The sequence below is a fragment of the Suncus etruscus genome, chromosome 7 (assembly GCF_024139225.1).
Source record: "Suncus etruscus isolate mSunEtr1 chromosome 7, mSunEtr1.pri.cur, whole genome shotgun sequence".
In the NCBI taxonomy this organism is placed as follows: Eukaryota; Metazoa; Chordata; class Mammalia; order Eulipotyphla; family Soricidae; genus Suncus; species Suncus etruscus.
In genome coordinates, this window is record NC_064854.1 from 100810566 (window position 1) to 100835373 (window position 24808).

A 24808-nucleotide genomic window follows, 5' to 3' on the forward strand; every position below is an offset into this window, starting at 1 on the left:
TACATTTTTTGTTTGTTTGTTTGTTTTGGGCCACACCTGGTGACACTCAGAAGTTACTCCTAGCTATGTGCTCAGAAATTGCTCCTGGCTTGGCGGACCATATAGGATACTGGGAGATTGAACCGAGGTCCGTCCTAGGCTAGCACTGGCAAGGCAGACACCTTACCACTTGTGCCACCGCTCCGACCCCTACGTCATTTAAAATTTTAAATATTTTTACAGGACTGTGAAGATTCTTGGAGCAAGGTTGGAGTAGGAATAAAATATTGTCTTATCTGGACCTTTTTCTCTTTTTTAAACAGCATGCCTTATTTTATAAGCCTGATTGGTAGAAAGAAAATAACCAACCCACAAATATTCAAGCCATAAAATGTTGGACAAAGAAATCACACTGTTTTAGAACAAAAAGGGAAGAATGAGATAGAAAGGAAAGAAAATGGCCTGCCATAGATGCAGGCAGAGAATATGGCAGAGAAAGGTCAGGAAGGTGAGTGAAAGGAGAAGTAGGGACATAGGTGGCAGGAAATTTGCACTGGTGAAGGTTGTCAAACATTGTATGATGGGAACTCAGTTATGAACTACTTTATAATTGTATATCTCATATAGACTTCATTGTGTAAATTAATTTTTTAAAAAAATGGCCAAGGGACTGAAGTAATAGTACAGTAGGTAGGCCCTAGTTTTCCATGTGGCTGACATAGATTTAATCCTTGGCATTCCATATAATTCCCTAGGCTCATTAGAAGTGATTCCTGAGTGGAGAACCAGGAGTACTCCCTGAGCACAGTAGGGTGTAAGTCCCTCATAAAGAAAGAAGTGGCAGGAAAATGGTTCTTTCTAATTTTTATTAAAAGAGTGACAGCAAAGGCTAAGAAAAGTTTTAGAAATATCAGAAATTGTGGTGTTTATTATGCATTTTCTTCATGGGAGAGGGATATTTGTACTGAACAAATCTATTGATAGCCTACTATACCCTGATGAGAGCCTATTATAGTTATAGGTGAGAGCCTCCTATACCTATGAGAGAGATCAATTATTCAATAGGTAGGTATTAGAGAAAGGAAGGAAGGAAGGAAGGAAGGAAGGAAGGAAGGAAGGAAGGAAGGAAGGAAGGAAGGAAGGAAGGAAGGAAGGAAGGAAAGAAGGAAGGAAGGAAGGAAGGAAGGAAGGAAGGAAGGAAGGAAGGAAGGAAGGAAGGAAGGAAGGAAAGAAGGAAGGAAGGAAGGAAGGAAGGAAGGAAGGAAGGAAGGAGGGAGGGAGGGAAGGAGGGAGGGAAGGAGGGAGGGAAGGTGGAAGGAAGGAAGGAAGGAAGAAAGAAAGAAAGAAAGAAAGAGAAAGAAAGAAAGAAAGAAAGAAAGAAAGAAAGAAAGAAAGAAAGAAAGAAAGAAAGAAAGAAAGAAAGAAAAGAAAAAAGAAAGAAAGGAAGGAAGGAAAGAAAGAACGATGGAAGGAAAGGGAAAGAAAAACAGGAGAGAGAGAAAAGAAACAGGAAGGAAGGAAGAGAAAGGAAGTAGAGAATGAAGGAAAGGTGAAGAAAAAGAAAGGAGAAAGAAAGAGGAAGAAACAAATAAAGAGGAAGGAAGGAAGGAAGGAAAGAAAGAAAGAAAGAAAGAAAGAAAGAAAGAAAGAAAGAAAGAAAGAAAGAAAGAAAGAAAGAAAGAAAGAAAGAAAGAAAGAAAGAAAGAAAGAAAGAAAGAAAGAAAGAAAGAAAGAAAAACAGGAAGAAAGGAGGAAAGAAGAAAGAAAAAGATGAAATGAAAATAAAGAATAAAGTGTGTTTGGACTCCAGAAACAAGAAAATTTCATTGAGACCAGGTTGCTGTTAAATGTTATGTTGGGTTAGGTTAGTCTCTTTTTGTGTCAAGCTCTCTAGAGTGAGTTACCCCAGAAATTGTCAGATGGCACTTCCACACATTTTCACTGATTTCAGTAGAAATTCTGGGATTGAGTCTCACTGAACCATATTGAGTTCAGTGCTCATCTTTAGACTCATCGTTGCAACCTGAGATGGGATGTACTATTGGTTCAGCCTTTCATATGAATCATCTGGGGATGAAATTATGATCTACATCTGAGATAGTTCCTGACACTCCTTCTAAAAATAAAGGTCCTGTTAACAGAGAAGGAGGATGGACACAGAGGAAAAACAAGTGATAATAATCTCGTCTGCAAGTTAGGGGGTTTTCTGTATACTTCTCAGTGCCTATTGGGGCATGAGTTCCTTACCAAGACACAAGAAGCATCCCTACTGCACTCTGGAGGACCTTCTCAACCTCCTGGCAAATGAGGGCTCTTTTCCTTTCCTCTCTCAACCTGAGGTTGAGAGCCTCTAGAACAGGGATCTCCAACTCGCAGCCTGAGGGCCGTTTGCGGCCCTCTATACAACATTTTGTGGCCCTGCCCTACAGGAATCTTTTTTTGTTTTGTTTTGTTTTAGTTGTTTGGGTCACACCCCCCAATGTTCAAGGTTTACTACTGATTTTGCACTCAAGGATCACCCTGACTTTGCCTCCTGCGTCCCCTAGGTAAATTGAGTTTGAGACCCCTGCTCTAGTAGGCCTCTGCTCATTTTCGGCTTCTTTGATTTTTACCCCATTTTATTGTTTTTCTTTTCTTCAAACAAAACCACATAACTTGAACTATATAGTTCCGCCTCTCAAATAGAGGGGGAAATAAGGGAGAGTACCAGGACCAAACAGATGTATGATCACTAAATAGTAATAGATACAGAGGGGACCACGTATTCTAGCAATTCTGGGGGTGAGGGTGGGGGATATGGGATGCAAGATGGGAACGGGGGTGGAGGGAGGACAAGTCTGTTTTTTTTTAATGTAACACAATTTTAATAAATGCAATCCCATATAGTCCTCAGGGTTCTGATATGAATATCTATCTGTGAGCACTACAAGTTGTGGTCCAAGAGTGGAAAAAAAAAAGAAATGATGACAGGTGACAGAAGAGACCCAAACTTCTTCCTCCATAGTTGTGGAACACCCCATCCAAAACCACCACAAAGTATTATATTCTACTTCTATGCATATATGTATTTCAAATACTGTACTAATAATGAATATATATAATATCACCTATGTGAATTTATAATTCACCAACTTTTAGTAACTTTATGAACTATGTAAGCATCAACAAAATTTAATATTATAATATTTTTGTCCTCTGAAATAGATCATTCATGCCAATTTTAATCAATCACCTACCCATTCTTTCTCAGTTCTGTGCATACAATTCTTTGTGTCTATAGTGTGTTTTCATGGACTTCTTAGAGAGATACAAGCAGATTCTATACAGAAGTATCGATTTTTGGTTTCTTGCAAGTAACAGATTTAAAATGCAGGCTTTGATGTATTTATTATTCGCAGAGGGTTTTTTTTTTAATAGTGGTACTGTTGGATATTTACTCATTTGTTATTTTAGTACATAAAACCTGAGAGAAGTGTTATGAAGTTTTGAGTGACCAAAATATAGCATCAGATGCCTCCAATCATGCAGCATAAAATAAATAAAAAATGGGGCCGGTGAGGTGGCGCTAGAGGTAAGGTGTCTGCCTTGCAAACGCTAGCCAAGGAAGGGTCGCAGTTCGATCCCCCGGCATCCCATATGGTCCCCCCCAAGCCAGGGGCAATTTCTGAGTGCTTAGCCAGGAGTAACCCCTGAGCATCAAATGGGTGTGGCCCGAAAAACCAAAATAAATAAATAAATAAAAAATAAATAAATAAGGGGTTGGCAAATTGGCACTAGAGGTATGGTTTCTGCCTTGCAAGCGCTAGCCAAGGAACGGACCTTGGTTCAATCCCCCGGCATTGCCAGGGGCAATTTTTAAGCATGTAGCCAGGAGTAACCCCTGAGCATCAAACGGGTGTGGCCCCAAAACAAACAAACAAAAAATTAATAAATAAATAAATAAGATGGAATTTGATAAGCTAGATCATCTTGTAAGATTCAAAGGTTGCTAAGAATGACATCAGCTTTAGATTAGTTAACTTGAATTTATTAATGACCTGGGAATAAACAGGGTCAATATTACAGAATTAAGTCTCCCTGCCTCCCCTTTTTCCTCACGATGATCTTGCTACCATGTATGATTTAGCTGCAGGGTAGCTGAAGAGGTGTGTGGTCAAAATCTGTACAAGACACAGTAGATAATGTCATCGTATAAAAGGAAGGTAAGGAGCAGGGATGAAAGAAAGAGGGTGGTTCCTAAAAATAGTGTGTGGATGTTGGGAAGGCAGGCAAGGAAGGAAAAAAGGAGCTTGGTACAGGCTGGAAGATGGGAAATATTATGGTGGAGGGTAGGGTGGGTATTAAATATCAGAGATCTTTGTTTTGTTGTTTGCATGGAATCAGAGTAGAAGTGGTAACTGAGAGAAATATGACATCCATTTCTGGCTTGCATGCTCTTTTTGTAGCAGGTAGATATTCTCATTGACCATCTGGTTTTTGGTCTCCTGGGCTGAATCAGCCTCTTGCACCTGGCAGAACTATGAGACTGGTGTCAAATCCTCGCACCTTAAGCTCTCCTGTTCTACATCTTCAAGGATTTCTATCAACACATAATGCGGTATTTCCATCTGGGAAAAGAGGCAGGATGGAATTTGTTTGTGGAGTGTCCTGAGGAAGGGCAATCCCTTCTAGGCAGGCATCCAATAGTGTCTTTGGGATGTCAAGGGGAAGGTGGTGTAGGTAAGCTTTTATGTTCCAGAGGAAGTAGTGGTTGAGAGAAATGGAGGGAGGGAAATCAGGGTTTAGAGTGTTTGACCCAGGAGCACAGAGTGGGGATATCAAGCATACCTTGGCCTCTGTGCCATCTAAGTGGCCTGGCAGATTTGAGAGTTTTGCTGGTTTTTCCATTTGCAAACTGGCCACCTCTTCATTTGAGGTAAGTTGGTCCTCTACAATGGCCACCTCCTCCACAGCAGCCACTTCATCACCCTCCTTGTTATCTTCCACATCTTCCACCACATTTCCTGTGAAGGAACCCCGGGGTGTCAGAAAAGCAAGGAGCCAGAGAATGGGGCTGCCTGAGTAGCCTCAGCTCTTCCCTCCCAATGGTAGCCTCATACTCCCTGGGAGCCAGTCACTCACTCTTGAAGTCACTGAGCTGAGCTTGGAGCTGCTGGTTTGTCTCCTGGGTGGTTTGTGGGAGATCCTAAAGGTGAGGGAAGAAGGTCATGAGGAAAGTTCTTGTCCTTCACTCTGAAAGACAAAGGTGGGCCAGTTAGCACTTCAAGGGAAGAAGCCAGCTCCAGGCCTTCCTGTTCAACAGACCAGGGCCTCACTCTGACTTAGGTCTTGCTCAGCTCCTTTTCAAGATAATGGATAGTTTCAGTGTCCTTGACTATCTCTAATTGAAGCTCATATAAAAGCAGGCTCTGTTGGAGCACCTGTTGATTGTGTTCTCAGCTCCCCATAGATGGCCAGGTGATCCTTAAAATCTGCCATGTACTGCTACAACTCCTGGATTTTGTTGTGCTGCTGGTAAAGGAACACTGCTCTTTCACCTGTGAGCATAATGCACAAGTGAGCACAAGGAGTAGTGATAGATTCTGAGGTTGGACATGCAGGGCCACTCACCAGCTCACGGCAGACAGGATATGGCACAATCAATTAGTTCCCTGTGAAAGTCCTGTGAACTTTCTCTCAAGACCTAAGAGAATTGGGCTATGCTCTGCCTCAGGCCACTGGGTCCATCTGTCATCCCTCCACCTCCTATGAACTTCCACCTTAGATTAAGGCTACTGAGTTTCAGTTTTGCTATGTGAACTGTGTGTGGTAAAGTTCATGTTGGCGTGATACTGATACCATCCCTCCCCCCTCTCTTTGCAATATCTCTCCTGCTTCCTCATCCTTTACCATTAACTCCAGGCCTTTCTGTCCTAAACACCCTGGCTTCTCAACTCTCCATTTCCTAATGAAACTGCCTTTGTTCTCTCTTGCACTGGCCCCAGGCCACATCCTTCCAGCCCCTCAGTGGTACCTCTTCTCCCCTACCCTCCCCCCCCCCAATGCTGCAGCAAGAGTTACCTTCTTCTTTACATCCTTCAGTGCTTCCTGCAGTCGTGTGAATTTTGTTGCCATCAGTTTTTGCCCTTCACACTGGAAGACACAGGTGGGCCATTCAGCACCTCAACAGTCCTCTTCCTTAGGGTACTCATGTTCTATCCTGCAAATAGAATTTCTGTTCTCTCTCTCATGTCTTTTTCCTCATGGAATAGGGAGGAAAGTAAAAAAAAAAAAAAAAAAAAAACCATCCCCAAATTTTTTACTCAAGGAAGCTGTGGAGAAGACAGCCAAAACAGACCAAGGAGGAAACAAGAGACATACCACAAAATTGGGAGTGCAACCTAAGGGACATTAGAGCTGGAGAAGGATGGCACTGGGGGCAGCACTGCCTCCCCAGCCACTGATCCGGTGTGGAGAGCACTGCCCCAATGGAACACTTCAGGTGTATTAAGGAGATGAGAATGGCAGAGAAGATAAGGACAAGGGAGAATGAGGACAGTGGGAGAACAAGTGTCCTGATATAGTACTTGAGGATATGACAAAGGGAAAACCCCTTCATTCCATTAGAGAACAAGGAGAAAACATGGAGTACATCCTGAAGAGACTCAGCAGCAGCACCATGTGCATTCTTGCCCTGGGGTTCTTGCCATGTTGAGGTTCATTCACTGTGCCCTGGATGATGGGAAGTAACTAGAAGGGCTCCATAAATCCTCCCCAAACTTGTTCGTTTTAGGTACCTGAACCCACTATCCAATGCAGGGGTTTGCTTAAACAGAAGTGCCACTGCTGAATGGTCCATCTGACAGGTCACAATATAATACAACATGGCATATGACAGACGAGAAGAGATACAAGAATTCGGTTTGTTTAGGTTGCCCATGAAGCTCGTGACCTAGGCAGCTCCTGCCCATCTGTCCTAACTCAGTGCCAAAGGCCAAATTCACCAAATAAATAGGAAACATGAGGCAGTTATCCCCATATCATACTGAGCAGAACACTGCATGTAGGGAACCAGTGATTCCTCTGGGTGCAATTCCCTTCGCATTTCTTGCAAAGCCACTCTTTGGGCTTCTGGCAGTCCTGCACAACAGGGGTGTCCTGGCCATTGCCTCTGTGGGTCTTCTCTTTGCTCTTCTTACCAGGAATGCAGTTGTTCTCTCTCTCTCTCATACTTCCTTAACTGCAGAAAAGCAAGGCAGTATGATGTTTCTCATCTCCGTTTTTTTTTTTTGTTTTTTGTTTTTTTTGGTTTTTGGGCCACACCCGGTGACGCTCAGGGGTTACTCCTGGCTATGCGCTCAGAAGTCGCTCCTGGCTTGGGGGACCATATGGGACGCCGGGGGATCGAACCGTGGTCCGTCCTAGGCTAGCGCAGCTAAGGCAGGCACCTTACCTTTAGCGCCACCGCCCGGCCCCTCATCTCCGTTTTATGACATCCTATTGACAAACTTTTTTTCTAATTGTCCCTAGAAAAGGACAATGACTTTACTGGATGTAGAATCCCCAATGACTATCAACTAAATTGTGCTCAAACTTGGATGGGGAATAGGGAGATAATTATGTAAGTTAACTTGCTTTTTCTTACTCCTAATTCTGGGGCAAACTCATGGTGTATGTGGTAGAGAAGTGAAGTATGAGTTATTGAAGATGGGCTGGGGATGTTCATAACTTACTTTGTTCTTGGTTAGAGCTATTTTCACATCTGGCCTCAATCCTACCTCTGGACTCTGAACTTAGCAGAGGGTAAGTCAGACCACTAAACCTCATCTCCCCAAATTTTGTTGGTATCAAACACTTTATTTCAGAAGAAGCCAGAGACTCTATACATGACACAACTATCAAGAGCCCACTATAGGCAAAAGCTGGCTCCCTGTGTGTGACACCAGGCGGGGAAAATCCGCGAAAGTACACCGGCCCAGTGGGGCTCAGCTGTGAAAGACTGTGAGTGTGACCTGTCTATGTCTGTCTACTGTCCTCTTGCGTGAAACTCTTGCGAGTGGGGCAAAAAGAGGCTCAGAGGAGCACGGCCGCTCCGCTTCGCTACGCGGCCGTGCACTCTTTCTAAGGAAAGAACTCCATTGCAACAAGAAGGAAAAATCACACTAAGAACGGCGCTATATCACAGAAGCAAACATTTCTCTCTGGACTGTCTTCTCTGTTACATGCTCGGGCCTAAGATTTGACCCAGTGTGAGGCTTCATCCACGGAGGACTCCCCTCCCTTAGAGGCAAGTCAGCCCATCCAGAAAGGGAGGAGCCAGAGGAGTGTGCTGCCTACATCATATAGACAATGAATACCACTACAACACGTAGAAAAACCCACAATACAAATGTGACAATGGGGAAACAGCGCAGGCCAGCATCAGACATAGAGAATGAAGATGACAATTCTGAGGACCAGATAATGACTGAACAACTAATCAACCTCTCAGATAAGGACTTTAGACTAGCAATATGGAAGGTGCTCAACAGACTCCAAGAAACCATGGATCGAGTTGAACAGAACACTAATAAGAACCAAGAAAATATGAAGGCAGAAATGACAAAACTCCAAACTGAAATAACATGTCAACTAACAGGCCTGAAAAACTCAGTAAACGAAGTGAATGACAAAATGGATAAGCTCTGGGACAGGGTATCAGAAGCTGAGAATAGACTTGGTGCTGTGGAAGATGAGATACATAACAATTCCATACAGCAGGAGAGATTGGACAAAAAACTTAAAGCAAATGAGCAGACAATGGAAAAATTAGTCAAAGAATGGGAACAGACGAAAATAGAAGTCTATGATAAGATCAACAGAAACAACTTAAGAATCATTGGAGTCCCAGAGACCCAGGAAGAAAATTTCCAGGAAGAATCAATGGTCAAGAACATCATTAAAGAGAAACTTCCAGAGCTAAAGAATATATGTGATCAAATCCTGCATGCCCGAAGAGTACCAACCAAAAGAGACCCCAGAAAAACCACCCCAAGACACATCCTAGTCACAATGACAAATCCCACAGATAGAGACAGAATTCTGAAAACAGCAAGATCAAAAGGGGAAATCATGTTCAAGCAAGCTTCCCTGAGATTTACAGCAGACCTGTCACCAGAAACGCTCAATGCCAGAAAGCAGTGGTGGGATATTGTGACAAGACTGAATGAAATGAATGCTTCACCTAGAATACTATACCCAGCAAAACTCACTTTCCGGTTTGATGGAAGAATACATGGTTTCACAGACAAAAAACAGCTCAGAAACTTCACAGACACAAAACCAGTCTTAAGAGAAAAACTGAAAGACCTAATCTAAGACAAGACTACCCAAAAGACACACCAAATTTTGAAATAAAGATGGCATTAAATCCCAGGACAATTCTTTCTCTCAACGTCAATGGACTAAATGCACCAGTTAAGAGACACAGAGTGGCTAAATGGATCAAAAAACTCAATCCAACCTTCTGCTGCCTACAAGAAACGCACCTGAATAGTCAGAACAAACATAGACTCAAAATAAAAGGCTGGAGAAAAGTTATCCAAGCAAACAACACCCATAAAAAAGCTGGAGTGGCCATACTAATATCAGATAATGCAAACTTTATACTCAGGAAGGTTGTAAGGGACAAAGACGGACATTTTATATTAATCAAGGGGTACGTAGAGCAGGAAGAATTCACTCTCCTAAACATATATGCACCGAATGAGGGGCCAGCAAAATATTTAATACAACTGCTGACAAATCTGAAAAATAATATCAACAACAACACAATAATTGTGGGGGACCTAAACACGGCTTTGTCAACACTGGACAGGTCAACCAGACTGAAACCCAACAAGAATATACTAGACCTGAGGAGAGAAATGGAAGAAAGAGGCCTAGTGGATATATATAGGACACTCAATCCCCAGAAACCTGGATACACATTCTTCTCCAATGTACATGGGACATTCTCCAGGATAGACTACATGCTGGCACATAAAACATACCTCCATAAGATCAAGAGGATAGAAATTTTGCAGACTACCTTCGCTGACCACAAGGCTCTGAAATTATTTGTGAACTCCAAAGGGACTCAGAAGAAACACTTTAACACCTGGAAGTTAAACAGCCTCATGCTCAATAACCAGTGGGTCCGAGATGAAATCAAGGAGGAAATCAAAAGGTTCCTGGAAACAAATGACAATAAAGACACAAACTCTCAGAACTTATGGGACACAGCAAAAGCAGTACTGAGAGGAAAATTTATAGCTTTGCAAGCACACATCAGGAAGGAAGAAGGAGCTTACCTGAGTAGCTTAATGACACAGCTAATAGAACTAGAAAATGCTCAACAAAAGGACCCAAGAACAGGAAGACAGAAGGAAATAACAAAGCTGAGAGCAGAAATCAACGAAGTGGAAACTCAAAAAACAATCCGAAAGATCAACGAAAGCAGAAGTTGGTTCTTTGAAAAAATAAACAAGATTGATAGACCACTGGCAAACCTAACAAAGAAAGAGAGAGAGAGAAACTTGATAACTCGTATCAGGAATGAAAAAGGAGAGATCACTACTGATATGACAGAGATTCAAAGGGTAATCAGAAACTACTTTGAAAAACTCTACGCCACTAAAAATGAGAACCTGGAAGAAATGGATAAATTCTTGGACTCTTATAATCTTCCACGGTTGAAGGAAGAGGATGTAGCATATCTAAACACCCCCATCACCATTGATGAAATTAAAACAGTAATCAAATGTCTGCCGAAAAACAAAAGCCCAGGTCCAGATGGATTCACTAATGAATTCTATCAAACTTTCCAAGAGGAACTACTGCCAATCTTGGCAAGACTCTTTCATGAAATTGAACAAACAGAAACACTTCCAAATAGCTTTTATGAAGCCAACATCACCTTGATACCTAAACCAGACAGAGACGCTACCAAAAAAGAAAATTACAGACCAATATCACTGATGAATGCAGATGCAAAGATCCTCAACAAAATCCTGGCAAATAGGATTCAATGCCTCGTTAAGAAGATCATCCACTACGATCAAGTAGGTTTCATCCCAGGAATGCAAGGCTGGTTTAACATCCGTAAATCTATCAACATAATACACAACATCAATAACAAGAAAAATAAAAACCACATGATCATATCAATAGATGCAGAGAAAGCATTTGATAAGGTCCAACACCCATTCTTGATCAAAACTCTCAGCAAGATGGGAATGGAGGGAACCTTTCTCAATATAGTGAAGGCCATCTACCACAAGCCAGTGGCAAATATTATCCTCAATGGAGAAAAACTGAAAGCCTTCCCTCTAAATTCTGGCACAAGACAAGGCTGTCCTCTCTCACCACTCCTATTCAACATAGCACTGGAAGTACTTGCTATAGCGATTAGGCAAGAAAAGGATATCAAGGGAATCCAGATAGGAAAGGAAGAAGTCAAGCTCTCACTGTTTGCAGATGACATGATACTCTACTTAGAAAACCCTAAAGACTCTATCAAAAAGCTTCTAGAAACAATAGACTCATATAGCAAGGTGGCAGGCTACAAAATTAACACACAAAAATCAATGGCCTTTCTATACACCAACAGTAATAAAGAAGAAATGGACATTAAGAAAACAACCCCATTCACAATAGTACCACACAAACTCAAATATCTTGGAATCAACTTGACTAAATATGTGAAGGACCTATACAAAGAAAACTATAAAACTCTGCTCCAAGAAATAAGAGAGGACACACGGAAATGGAAACACATACCCTGCTCATGGATTGGCAGGATTAACATCATCAAAATGGCAATACTCCCCAAGGCATTATACAGATTTAATGCCATCCCTCTAAAGATACCCATGACATTCTTCAAAGAAGTGGATCAGACACTTTTGAAATTCATTTGGAACAATAAACACCCTCGAATAGCTAAAGCAATCATTGGGAAAAAGAATATGGGAGGAATTACTTTTCCCAACTTTAAACTGTACTACAAAGCAACAGTTATCAAAACAGCATGGTATTGGAATAAGGATAGGTCCTCAGATCAGTGGAATAGGCTTGAATACTCAGAAAATGTTCCCCAGAGATACAACCATCTAATTTTTGATAAAGGAGCAGGAAATCCTAAATGGAGCAGGGAAAGCCTCTTCAACAAGTGGTGTTGGCACAATTGGATAGCCACTTGCAAAAAATTAAACTTAGACCCCCAGCTAACATCATGTACAAAGGTAAAATCCAAATGGATTAAAGACCTCGATATCAGCCCCAAAACCATAAGATATATAGAACAGCACATAGGCAAAACACTACAGGACATTACAGGCATCTTCAAGGAGGAAACTGCACTCTCCAAGCAAGTGAAAGCAGAGATTAACAGATGGGAATATATTAAGCTGAGAAGCTTCTGCACCTCAAAGGAAATAGTGCCCAGGATACAAGAGCCACCCACTGAGTGGGAGAAACTATTCACCCAATACCCATCAGATAAGGGGCTAATCTCCAAAATATACAAGGCACTGACAGAACTTTACAAGAAAAAAACATCTAACCCCATCAAAAAATGGGGAGAAGAAATGAACAGACACTTTGACAAAGAAGAAATACGCATGGCCAAAAGACACATGAAAAAATGTTCCACATCACTAATCATCAGGGAGATGCAAATCAAAACAACGATGAGATACCACCTCACACCCCAGAGAATGGCACACATCACAAAGAATGAGAATAAACAGTGTTGGCGGGGATGTGGAGAGAAAGGAACTCTTATCCACTGCTGGTGGGAATGCTGTCTAGTTCAACCTTTATGGAAAGCGATATGGAGATTCCTCCAAAAACTGGAAATCGAGCTCCCATACGATCCAGCTATACCACTCCTAGGAATATACCCTAGGAACACAAAAATACAATACAAAAACCCCTTCCTTACACCTATATTCATTGCAGCTCTATTTACCATAGCAAGACTCTGGAAACAACCAAGATGCCCTTCAACAGATGAATGGCTAAAGAAACTGTGGTACATATACACAATGGAATATTATGCAGCTGTCAGGAGAGATGAAGTCATGAAATTTTCCTATACATGGATGTACATGGAATCTATTATGCTGAGTGAAATAAGTCAGAGAGAGAGAGAAAAACGCAGAATGGTCTCACTCATCTATGGGTTTTAAGAAAAATGAAAGACACCCTTGTAATAATAATTTTCAGACACAAAAGAGAAAAGAGCTGGAAGTTCCAGCTCACCTCAGGAAGCTCACCACAAAGAGTGATGAGTTTAGTTAGAGAAATAACTACATTTTGAACTGTCCTAATATTGAGAATGTATGAGGGAAATGTAGAGCCTGTTTAGGGTACAGGCGGGGGTTGGGTGGGGAGGAGGGTGATTTGGGACTTGGGTGATGGGAATGTTGCACTGGTGATGGGTGGTGTTCCTTTTATGACTGAAACCCAAACACAATCATGTATGTAATCAAGGTGTTTAAATAAAAAAAAAAAAAAAAAAAAAAAAGAGCCCACTATAGTCTTTGCCATCTAGAATACCTGTGAAGGTCATGTTTAAGGGACAGAACTTATTCTTCAGAGTATCAGTCTTTTTTTATTATATGTATATATATTATTTAAACACCTTGATTACATACATGATTGTGTTTGGGTTTCAGTCATGTAAAGAACACCACCAGTGCAACATTCCCATCACCAATGTCCCAAATCTCCCTCCTCCCCACCCAACCCCCGCCTGTACTCTAGGTAGGCTTTCTATTTCCCTCATACATTCTCATTGTTAGGATAGTTCACAATGTAGTTATTTCTCTAACTAAACTCATCCCTGTTTATGGTGAGCTTCATGAGGTGAGTTGTAACTTCCAGCCCTCCTCTCTTTTGTGTCTGAAAATTATTATTGCAAGAATGTCTTTCATTTTTCTTAAAACCCATAGGTGAGTGAGATCATACTGCGTCTTTCTCTCTCTCTGACTTATTTCACTCAGCATAATAGATTCCATGTACATCCATGTATAGGAAAATTTCATGACTTCATCTCTCCTGAAAGCTGTATAATATTCCATTGTGTATATGTACCACAGCTTCTTTAGCCATTCATCTGTTGAAGGATAACTTGGTTGTTTCCAGAGTCTTGCTATGGAAAATAGTGCTGCAATGAATATAGGTGTAAGGAAGGGATTTTTGTATTGTATTTTTGTGTTCCTAGGGTGTCAGTCTTAAATTTAATTCAGAAAGCCTAACTGATATTTTGGAATGAGAGTATGAGGGCAAGAAATAGAATGAAAATGCCCAAATTCCTCAAGAGTTAAAAAGACAGTAATAAACTCAACTAAATTTTTATCCAATGTTTGGAATGATAAGAGTGTTAGGGAGGCATCAAGGATCTGCCTCAAGTCCTATGCACAATATAGTGTCCCAAAGTCTCACTTAGAGATCTCTGAGCACAGTTTGGTGTGGGCACCAAACAAAATAGCTGTTAGGTGAAGTAGTAATGCTTTGGGCACAATGAAGTCCCAAGATGGGCCATAGCAACATGTATGTAAGGTAGCCACGTTCCCTCGCCTCCCACTTGGACATGGTAACTCATGAGGAAAAGCAAAGATGAAACTCTAGGGCTTTGTAGACTTGGGAAATTGGTCCAAGGACAGGCCCTAGTCTATAGGGGGACAGTCCTAATTTGTCCCTCGCTGAGTTCCAGGAGGAGACCTTCTGACATTTACCCAGGGTTTTGGAGCCCTGAGGCCAAGGAGGTCTGGGTTAGGTCAGGGAAGGAGAGGATGGGTCCAGTAAAGGGGATCCCTGGGGGTTCACCACCCTAGTTTCCCATGGCATACTGGTGAGGACAGAGGCAGTTGGGGAAGGATCAGTGGAAGACTCAGGTAAGAGCCACAAGATGCCTTGGGCCTCAATCTGGGGGCACTAGCCACACACACTGACCCTGAGGGGCCATGACAGCATCATTAGGCTTGTCAGACATCCCGCCCCAGCACTTATTTCTTACTATTTTTTTGGTTCTATCCATTTGCATTTGCCTATTCTTTTCTAAGAGCTCCTTCAGGGAGGGGGGTTGGGAGGGGTTTGGGGATTCATCTCTTCTGATCAGTGGATGTCCATTGGGATCCTCCACAATGAATGACAAGACGTTACTACGGCATTACCATAGAAAATGCAAAATGTGTGAGCTCATGTGCTGAGCTCAGTGTCTTTAACCTCATTGGCCAGTGAGAATTCCAGAGCCCTGCTCAAACCCTGAACCCCGCCCCCCCACAATGTTATTGGGATGATGACAGGACTATGTGAACTGTCTCAAGCCTGTGTGTCATTTGACTGGGTAGGCACAAGAAATGCTCTCCAGCCACCATGCTCTCCCAACTTGGAGATTTGGAGCGTTGATGCCCGGGGTGGAACAGACCATTCCTGCCTCTCAGTCATTGACTTTCTCCTACCTAGGAGTCAAGTTCAGGGTTCCTTATTCTTGACACCTTCACTGTAGGTCTTTCCCCTCCAGATATTTTCTCATATTTTTTTCCTGAACATTCGATAAACTATTATTAAGAACACTTACTTTTAGTTAGGATGGAAGGAAAAGAAGTAACAAAATGATGGAAGGAGAAAGGGTGTTTGAGCACTGCTGTGTGTAACACCAAGACAGATATACTCAACCTAGGTGGTTTCATGAGCTTTATAGTAGTGAATGTTGTGTAGTCACAAAGGAATCTTTATTTTAGGGGCCAAAGTGAGAATACAATGGGTAGGGTGTTTGCATTACATGAAGCCTAGCAAGGCTTGATCCCCAGCATCTTGTACATTTTCCTGAGCATTGCATGGAGTAATTCCCAAGTGCAGAGCCTGGAGTAACTTCTGAGCATTGCTGAATGTGGCTACATTTTTTTTTAAAGAAATAAAAAGATGGGGCTGGAGAGATAGCATGGAGGTAGTGCATTTGCCTTGCATGCAGAAGGATGGTGGTTCGAATCGCGGCATCCCATATGGTTCCCCGAGCCTGTCAGGAGCGATTTCTGAGCGTAGATCCAGGAATAACCCCTGAGAGTGCTGGGTATGACACAAAAAAACAAAAAAAAAACAAAAAAAAAAAAAAAAGGAAAAGATGACAACAGATTCAGATAAGGCACAAACAGATCCTGATTCTGTTCTTCTGTCATGCATCGTAGCGTGATTTTTATTTCCTGCTTGGGGTAGTCACTGTATGTAGTTTTCTCCCAAGCCAGTCAAAGAGGATCTAAATCTTGTTTCTTTGACTTTGGGAATCTGTGGGAATCAGGGAGCAGGGGTATTAACTTAATGCATAATCTCCAAAAGGACAAGAACTTTGGCTTTGTGTAATATGATCATTGCTGTCTGCTTGTCAATCAAAGAAATACAGTGAATCTCTTTTGTTTTAAACCATTGCAAGTTCTCCCAGAGCATCCTACATCCTCTTCAGAGTTGACTGTCTAGTGTTTGAGACTGGGCAATGGGCTGAACCATATCTTGCAGGGGACCCAACCACATGGCCTCTGCCCACTAGATGTCAGTAGCATATAGTGTCAATATTGTCCAGTTATTTCAACTCTTCCTGTGGCAGCATCTCCCCTTTCTCCTTGGCCGCAATCATATTTGGTCTGCAGATAACTTTTTATTAGCAATCCCTTGAGACTTTTAGATTTATAATATCAGTGACGTAGAAAGCAAATCCTAAAGATAAAGGAACCTCCTGTATATATGATCCTAGTCCAAATGTTTCTTTCCTTGAAAGCCACCAGATGTTTACCTTCCATTTGGTACCCCTGACTGTGAGAATATCAGGGCCCAAGGAGGTGGGCAATGTTTATAGAGCTTGTTCCACTTTGCCAGGAGCAATCTGTGCTGCCGATTTAGGCAGCAATAACAATGAACAGTTTAGCTTCTGGTTCAACTTTGCACCAGCAAGTTGAAGGCCGATGGACCTGTTTACAACAAAGATTATTTAAAGCCTTGGTGCTTTTTCAGTTAATACTAAAAATCTAATGTTAAGGTTTTTTTGGGAAAATATGTCACAATTTTGCTAGACAAAAATAGTCTCCACCCATCTGCCCTTTTAAAATAAGTTCTGTGGATCTACCATTATTAAAAAGGTTTGCTTGTTAAGGACATCTGAGGCCAGGAATGAGGTGTAGGCATATTGGTGTTTTTCTGTCAGTAGCAGATTTGATTTGCAAAAAAGAATTTGAGCCTGGTGCTGATCAAGCCAACCTGACATTGTTTTGTTTGCTACTTTGAAACTTTTACCTTTGCAGGCATAGACATCGTAAGATGTTAGTCAGATGTTAACATCCAAAGATATTGCTAGAACAGTGATCTTGTTGGTTTTTGTGAAAATCTTTTCTACCCTTTTCCATGGTAAGAAAGTCTCTTGTACACAATCTTATATTTAAAAGGGCAGTTGGCAAGTTGGTGGTCTGGATAAAAACACACTGAGAATGAATTGCAAACCCCTGTTAAAAATATTACAGGATCAGAAACATAGTACTACATGTAGATTGCTTCTCTTGCTCATGGCTCCAGGCTGCCCCGAGTTCGATCTCTTGTATATCCCACAAATGGTCCCTCAGGTGTGATTTCTGAACACCAGGAGGTGTGCATTTTAAGTATGTAGATGACTAATGTCAATCATTCACAGTGAAGAGTAAAGAACAGGAAATTTTAGACAGGTCACCTGTGTTCAAGTCAATTTTATGTACATAGAAAGTTAGAAGGCTCTGAAAGTCCCCACTTACTCACCTATGAAATGATTAAAAATTAATATTGACAGCTGTTAGGGTCTAGTGCTGGAATGAAGGTGAATCACCTAGCAGATCATCCTGTCCAGACAAGTTGCTGCTCATCTCTCCTTACACAAGTACGTGCTACTATTTCACTTTCTTCTAGAACTTTCTGCACTCTGGAAACTAGACAGAAAACTGGACAGTGGAACCAAATCTGAACTAACCTCGCTGACTTTGTTATAATCATCTCCTGCCATGGAATAGTAATAAAAGTTTAGAATGTGGAGATAGAAACATTTAAAAAAAATAAGTAGATAGCACAGTGGTAGGGCATTTGCTTTGCATGTAGAAGGACAGTGGTTCGAATCCCGGCATCCCATATGGTCCCCCAAGCCTGCCAGGGGTGATTTCTGAGCATACATCCAGGAGTAGCCCCTGAACGCCGTCAGGTGTGACACCCCCCCCCCCAAAAAAAAGAAAAGTAGTATTAAGCAAATACTTGCTTTTGATATTCTCCTTTTTGTGGTTTTCTCACATGTATATGTTTAAATTGACAATGCTGTATGAGGTAAATGTTAATATACCATTTTAAAGTATAAATCGAAGTGTGACTTTAAATATTAAAAACTGAAGTTGGGCCTGAATGCACGTGACCAACTCAGGTTAGATCCCCTGCAACTCATATGGTCCCTAATTCAGCACCAAGATCAATTCCTGAGTACAGAGCCAAGAGGAACCCCGAGCACCACCAAATGTGATCCAAAAATGAAAGAAAAATACCTGAAGGATACTAAAATTGAAAAGATTCAGTTTATTCCTCTCCTTGAGCCCTAAGAACATCCATCCATCCCTTTAGGAAATGAGTTCTAGATATACTCACCAATGCACTTTATATTATCCAGGATTATATTGACTGGATACATTGGATTGAGAAGTCTGTGAAACTTTACAAAGAAAGAAAATCTGTTGAACAATAGTTGCTAGTAGATTTTCATATAAAAGTAGTAGGGTTTGTGTGTGTGTGTGTGTGTGTGTGTGTGTGTGTGTGTGTGTGAGAGAGAGAGAGAGAGAGAGAGAGAGAGAGAGAGAGAGAGAAAGAGAGAGAAGAATGCACAGAAAGTTGCTATTTAAAAATGTTTTGGGGGGCCAGAGCGATAGCACAGCAGTAGGGCATTTGCCTTGCATGTGGCCAACACAGGAGAGACCCCAGTTTGAATCCTTCCATCCCATGTGGTACCCCGAGCCTGCCAGGATCAACTTCTGAGCACAGAGCCAGGAGTACACAAACATCTGAGTGTGGGGTGTGACACAAAACAGAAAAAGTTTTTTTTTTTTTATCTCTGTCCATTGTAATTCAAAGACTTTGCAAAAGTCTTTTTGTTGTTGTTTTGGGGAGGGGGTTAATAGGAGAGAGGGGCACACTCAGTGGTATTCAGGGTCTATTCCTGGCTCTGAGCTCAGGAGTGACTCTGGCGGTGCTCATATTTGGTGCCAGGGATTGGACACCGTCAGTATGTGCAAGACCAGCATTTTTCCATTCTGTATTCTCTTCCATTTTAAAACTCTGCTTTAAAAAAAAAAAAAAACTCTGCTTTAAATGTGCTTACTAAATAGATTACTATTTATTCAGTGCCCCTAATTCCAAGTAGTTTTACTTGGGTTTTTGGACTCTGGGTACTACTGTAGACATCCTACTAGTGCTGACACTTAGTTTCATTATTTTAGGCTTTAAGTCATGCTGCAAAAGTATAATCCTGGTTTTTGTTATAGGTTTGCTGTGGGAGAACATGCAGTGCAGCTCGGTGTCAGGGATAAAACCCTAGGTTCCAAAATACAAAGTATGCATTCTGCCCTCTGAGCCTTCTCTCCAGCGTTGGATTTGCCAGCAAGGTCTTGATGATGTGAAAGTCATTCCTTTAGTACTAGAGATGACCTGTGTCACCCCAGTGGTGATCAGAGACCTCTAGGACTGCACTCAGCACTACGTGGGGACCCTAGTGGTGCTGGGGATTGAACTAGAGTTGTCTACATGCAAAACATACACTCTAACTTTAGTATTATCTCTCCAACTCCTAGATTTGCTTAAAAACATCATCTAATTTTAAAAAAAAATCATCATCTAGGGGCCAGAGCAGTGGCACAGGGCGTAAGGCATCTGCCTTGCACCCACTAGCCTAGGACAGTCCACAGTTTGATCCCAGGGCGTCCCATATGGTCCCCCGAGCCAGCAGCGATTTCTGAGCACGTAGTCAGGAGTAATCCCTGAGCATCACCAGGTGTGGCTGGAAAAAAAAATCATCTATTATGTGCATAAACAACCAGAAAAACTTCAGGGTAGTTTTATTCAATAGACCTCAGATGCTTTCTTTGTCGGAAGGAGTCCCTTGTTTTTCCCCAGACTGATCCAAAGTTGTGCTCCTAAAGTGACCCCTAGATAAGGGACTGTATTTAGAAATGCATGTGAATGTGAGGGTTTGACACATACTGTGTCAGGGCTCAGGGATCACTCTTGGCAGTGCTCAGGGGACCATAGGCAGTTTGGGGAATTTAATCAGAGTTGTCTGCATGAAAGGCAAGCTCCTTACCCTCTGTCTTATCATTCTAACCTCAGAAATGTATTTTTGGTACATAAACTTGACACCCAGGGATCACTCTGGTGTGAAATATAGCCTATAAATGTAGACCTTTAACCCCAGGCACACCCCACACCTAGGCATGGCACCTGGATTTGTCATGTTCCCTCTGAAAATGAACCATGAGGGTTTTATTCATGTCACTAATGTGCAATGGCTTACGAACTGTTTTAAACACCACTATCTTGAGAATCTCTAGAAAGGGAAATATCTCTTTTATAGACTCCAGCTCCTAGTGAGTCAGCTGTGAGCTTATTTTCAGCACCTAATGATTTTCTCACCTAACAGTCAGATAGGCTTTCAAATTTGGTTTCTATCTTAAGCCTGTTTGATATACCTGGGTCCCACCATTCTTGAGGAAGAACTGCTAGTTCAGTATAAAGCGAATGAAGAGGTGCCTGCTGGACTGGAACCACAGTACACAGGGTAGGGCATTTGTCCTCCACATGGCCAACCCAGGTTGGGTTGGCAGCCATTATAGCCCCTTCAGGAATCACTGCCAAGAGTGACTCCTGAGCACAGAATCAGGAGTAATTCCTGAGCATTGCAGGGTGTGGCCCCAAAATAATAACCAATAAACAAACAGGAAAGGGAAGGGGTAAGGGAAAGAGAAAGGTAAGGTAAGGTAAGATTGTTAAAATGGCAAATCTTAACTCCCAATAGATTGATTGGAGGGTGAGTAAACCCTGAGTCTTGGGAAATGATGCTGGAGAAAAAAAACTGTCTGTTCTCTGTTCAGAAACCTGTAGTAGGTTGCCATCTAGTGGAACATATAGAAAAGTAAAGATTAATGTAGTCTGGCCGCTAAGTTCATTGGAGCTAATTAAACATTGAAAGTATTTTCTAAAGGCGAGTGTTTTCGAAACACATGCAAATTATTAAGGTGATGGTAAAGTCAACCTTTAGTAATCACTTTTTCTTAATGTTGGCCACAGGTCACTCTGTTTCTTAGGAGTTCATGAATATTTACCACTGAGGAACTAACACATTTTTCAAACATACACTCAGGTTGAGACGCAGCGTTTTCACAGTCATCTATATTAGTCATGATTTCTTGTTCGTAAGCCCTAGAAAAATGTGTGGTTATTAAAAGGCTACTTTATTTTCATTTTGAGCACCTTATAAACTTTATAACTTTACAAGAAGTTTATAAACTTCTTGTAAGGTTTTATTTTTTTGGTATTTGGTTTTTGGATCACACCTGGCAGCGCTCAGGGGTTACTCCTGGCTCTATTCTCAGAAAACGCTCCTGGCAGGTTCGGGGGACCATATGGATGCCTGGATTCAAACCACCATTGGTCCTGGGTTGGCCACTTGCAAAGCAAATGCCCTACCACTGTGCTATCTCTCCGGCCTCTCATTTTGTTTTCTTAATTGTTTTAAGATTTCTAATACCTGTCTTGCTTATACTTCCTCTCCCTCTCCTTATTAAATTGTCAAAGAATAAAAGTATGCTTGTCTTTCAGAGAAGCAATCATAACATCACAGAGTATGGATCATACACTTTATGTTCTAAAGCAGTTTCCCCCATTCTCAAGGATCAGTTCTGTGTGTTGACCTGATTGCTGTGAAGCCCTGGCAGCCTAGATCATGGACTGGCTCATGATCACTGACTCCTTTTTGTTTCTTTGTTCTTCTGCTTTGTGTGCTTAGATCGCTCCCTGGTACCACCGCAGCGGAGTGTGCATCCAATCTGAAGAAAATCTACACAGTACAGACAGTGCAGGTAAGCTCCAGAAAGGGAACTTTCACCCTGGTCTCTGTTGGACTCCAAGTCCACATTCTGCAAATTGCACCCAGCCCTGCTCCAGAATTCTGCTCTGGCTCTCTGGTCCATTTTGGCTGATCTACCCTGGAACCAATTACCCAGACACCCAAGAGATCTGCCTCCTTGGTGACTTGTATAGGTCGCCTAAGCCTTTGTAGAGCCTCCCAGGCAGCAGCCCAGAGCATGTTCCCATTCACACACTGCTCTGACTCTCCCTTCGACTCGTCTCCCTTCCATGCAAGACTGTAGAAGCCTCACCTGCAGGCTTGGATCATGTGGGCAGAGCAAGAGAATGGAAAATCTCTCTCCTGCTTCCTGTTCAGATTATGTTATCCTCAGCTGGGCAGGTGCCAACTCCTTTCATTTATGCCAAATGGCTACCCTGTTCACAGATGGTTGTGGGGTACAAATGTGATCATGTTCACACTTAGCAGAATACCTGGTTCCGAATGGGTGCTTGAAAAGAAGAGCCCTTCTCTTAGTTCTTCTTCCAGCCAACTTTTAGGGTGAATTTTAGAGCAGTGCTTTATTTAGTTGATCCTCTTCTGATGCAAATTCTGTCAAGTTTTTCATATCTCTTTCTAGTTTAATAGTGTAGGTGGCTCTGCAGACTGCTTTGTAGTTGCATTGACTTATATGCCCTGAGTGTTGCAGAAGAACATGATATAAATAGCTTTCCTTGTGTACCCATCTCAATCTTTCAGTGTCTGATAAATTCCTATCACTTGGTATTGTGATTGTGTCTCTTACACTGCCTGTTATATGTAGAAGTAACACAGATTCATTTTTCCCCAGACTTTGCAGCACCCCAATATCTGAGTCAGAATTTCAGGCATTTGTACTCGGCTGCTTTCAGGAATCTGATTTTTTGAGGCACAAGACTGCCCACCAAGGGCTCTGAGTTGGGTACAAAGGTAGAGACCCAACCCAAGCCAATTCTGAGCTAGTTGGGAATGTGACTTATGCTTTTGGAAAGTAAACTCATGGTGCTGCTGTAAATAATCATTTGGTATTAAGTACAGGCAGTGACACAAGGCAGTATCTGGGCCTCTGGGAGAGATTCTTCTCACTCCTCCCCTGTGGTTGCCTGTATATTTGAGTTACTTCTACTGAGCAGCATTGTATGAACCTCAGAGCACTTGACTTTCAAGCCTACGTTCATAGAAACACTCTCAGGTCTCACTCATCTCTTAAGGTACTCATTAGCTTACCAGACTATGATGACATTAGGTTTTATCTGTAAAACCAAGACAATAGCATTTAGCTATAGCTACTAATAACAAAATCCTAAGGTTGAGAGAATGAGATGAGGTTATACAAAGTTCCCAGTAAGCTTGGCATTGAGAAAGCTCTCAAGTGTTGGCAGCTTTTCTGGAGAGTAGCTGGATCTGCACCTGGGCTTCAGCAGCTGCCTGGTGAGGATGTGGGCTAGAATGTGGACCATTACTCTGCCTGGGCATGTGTCCCGTCTCTGCCTTGTACATTCTGTTCATTCTTCTGAAAGGGGAATTGTGATTCTGGTTGCATTAAGAGGTTGTGAGGAATAAAATGACACAAGGAAGTGAAAAAAAGCTCACGTATGTGTGGGAGTAATGAGTTCATCTACTCTCTTTTACTTGGTTTTACAGCATTTTTTTTTTTTACTTTTCTATTTGTGTGCGTTGCAAGTCAGCCCCTGATGGGGTTGACTGATGGAGGGATGGAGGATAAGGTCTTTCCCCTCCAGCTCGGAGCACACGTCTGCCACCCTGTCCAGCCGACGGTTCTGAGGTGAAACGGCGGGTAAACAGCTCGCAGACTCTAGTCAGGCTTGTGGAAATATTAGCTTTATTCGGTGGACAAGACTGAAGTCCAAAGACTCAGCATAAGTTCCAGCCAAAAGCCTCTTGCCTTCCACAGACCCTTGCTTTTATCCCCCAGAATCAGGTACCACCCAATGGTGGGATCAGATACCACCCAATGGTGGAAGCAGAACCAGGTACCACCCTAGGGTGGGGGCAGAATGCCAGGTCACACCCTAGGGTAGGACACAATCACCTATCAGGGTAGGGTCAGTAACATAATAATCTCCTAAAATATTTACATACACAACAGTGTGTGTGTGTGTGCAGAAAATATTTACATACACAACAGTGTGTGTGTGTGTGTGTGTGTGTGTGTGTGTGTGTGTGTGTGTGTGTGTGTGTGTGTGTGTGTGTGTGTGCAGAGAATCAAACCCAGGTTTTCATTCTGTGAAGCACATAGTCAGCCTTGAGCTTCATGGCTGGCCACATTAGCTGTGTTTTCTTTTTTGTATAACGATCTCTCAATGATCTATCTCAAACTGTTTCCCCCTACATTATGGTATCTATACCTCTTTCTGTTAAAATGTTAAAATTATCAATAATTTTTGAAGCTTCGGCCTCACAAGAGTCCTAAGCACAGTCTTTTCAATGTAAGAACTAATCTATATGCTGATATTTGTTTTTATTTTATTTTTTGATTGCTGATTTGGAAACTATGCTTCTCAAAGTCTTTGTCACCTCAATAAAAACCTGCTTCCCCTAATATCTATGTCCTCCCTTCATCTCTTTCTATGTTTAGATGAACTATAAAATCTATGTACTATTAATAGCCACTTGATTAAAAACAAAGAAGAAACATCTTTTTAGAGTTGGAGATCT

General features: G+C 41.9%; 1 protein-coding gene across 2 annotated transcripts in view; it reads left to right on the top strand.

Annotated features, from left to right (window-relative positions):
- The window catches only part of EIF4E3 (eukaryotic translation initiation factor 4E family member 3), a 524040-nt gene that overhangs the window by 92028 nt on the left and 407204 nt on the right, over positions 1–24808 (top strand). For both annotated transcript variants that reach the window (XM_049776965.1, XM_049776966.1), the window contains exon 2: positions 22031–22103. In XM_049776965.1, coding sequence (XP_049632922.1) covers positions 22031–22103 — 73 coding nt within the window. The remainder of the gene's footprint in view (positions 1–22030; positions 22104–24808) is intronic.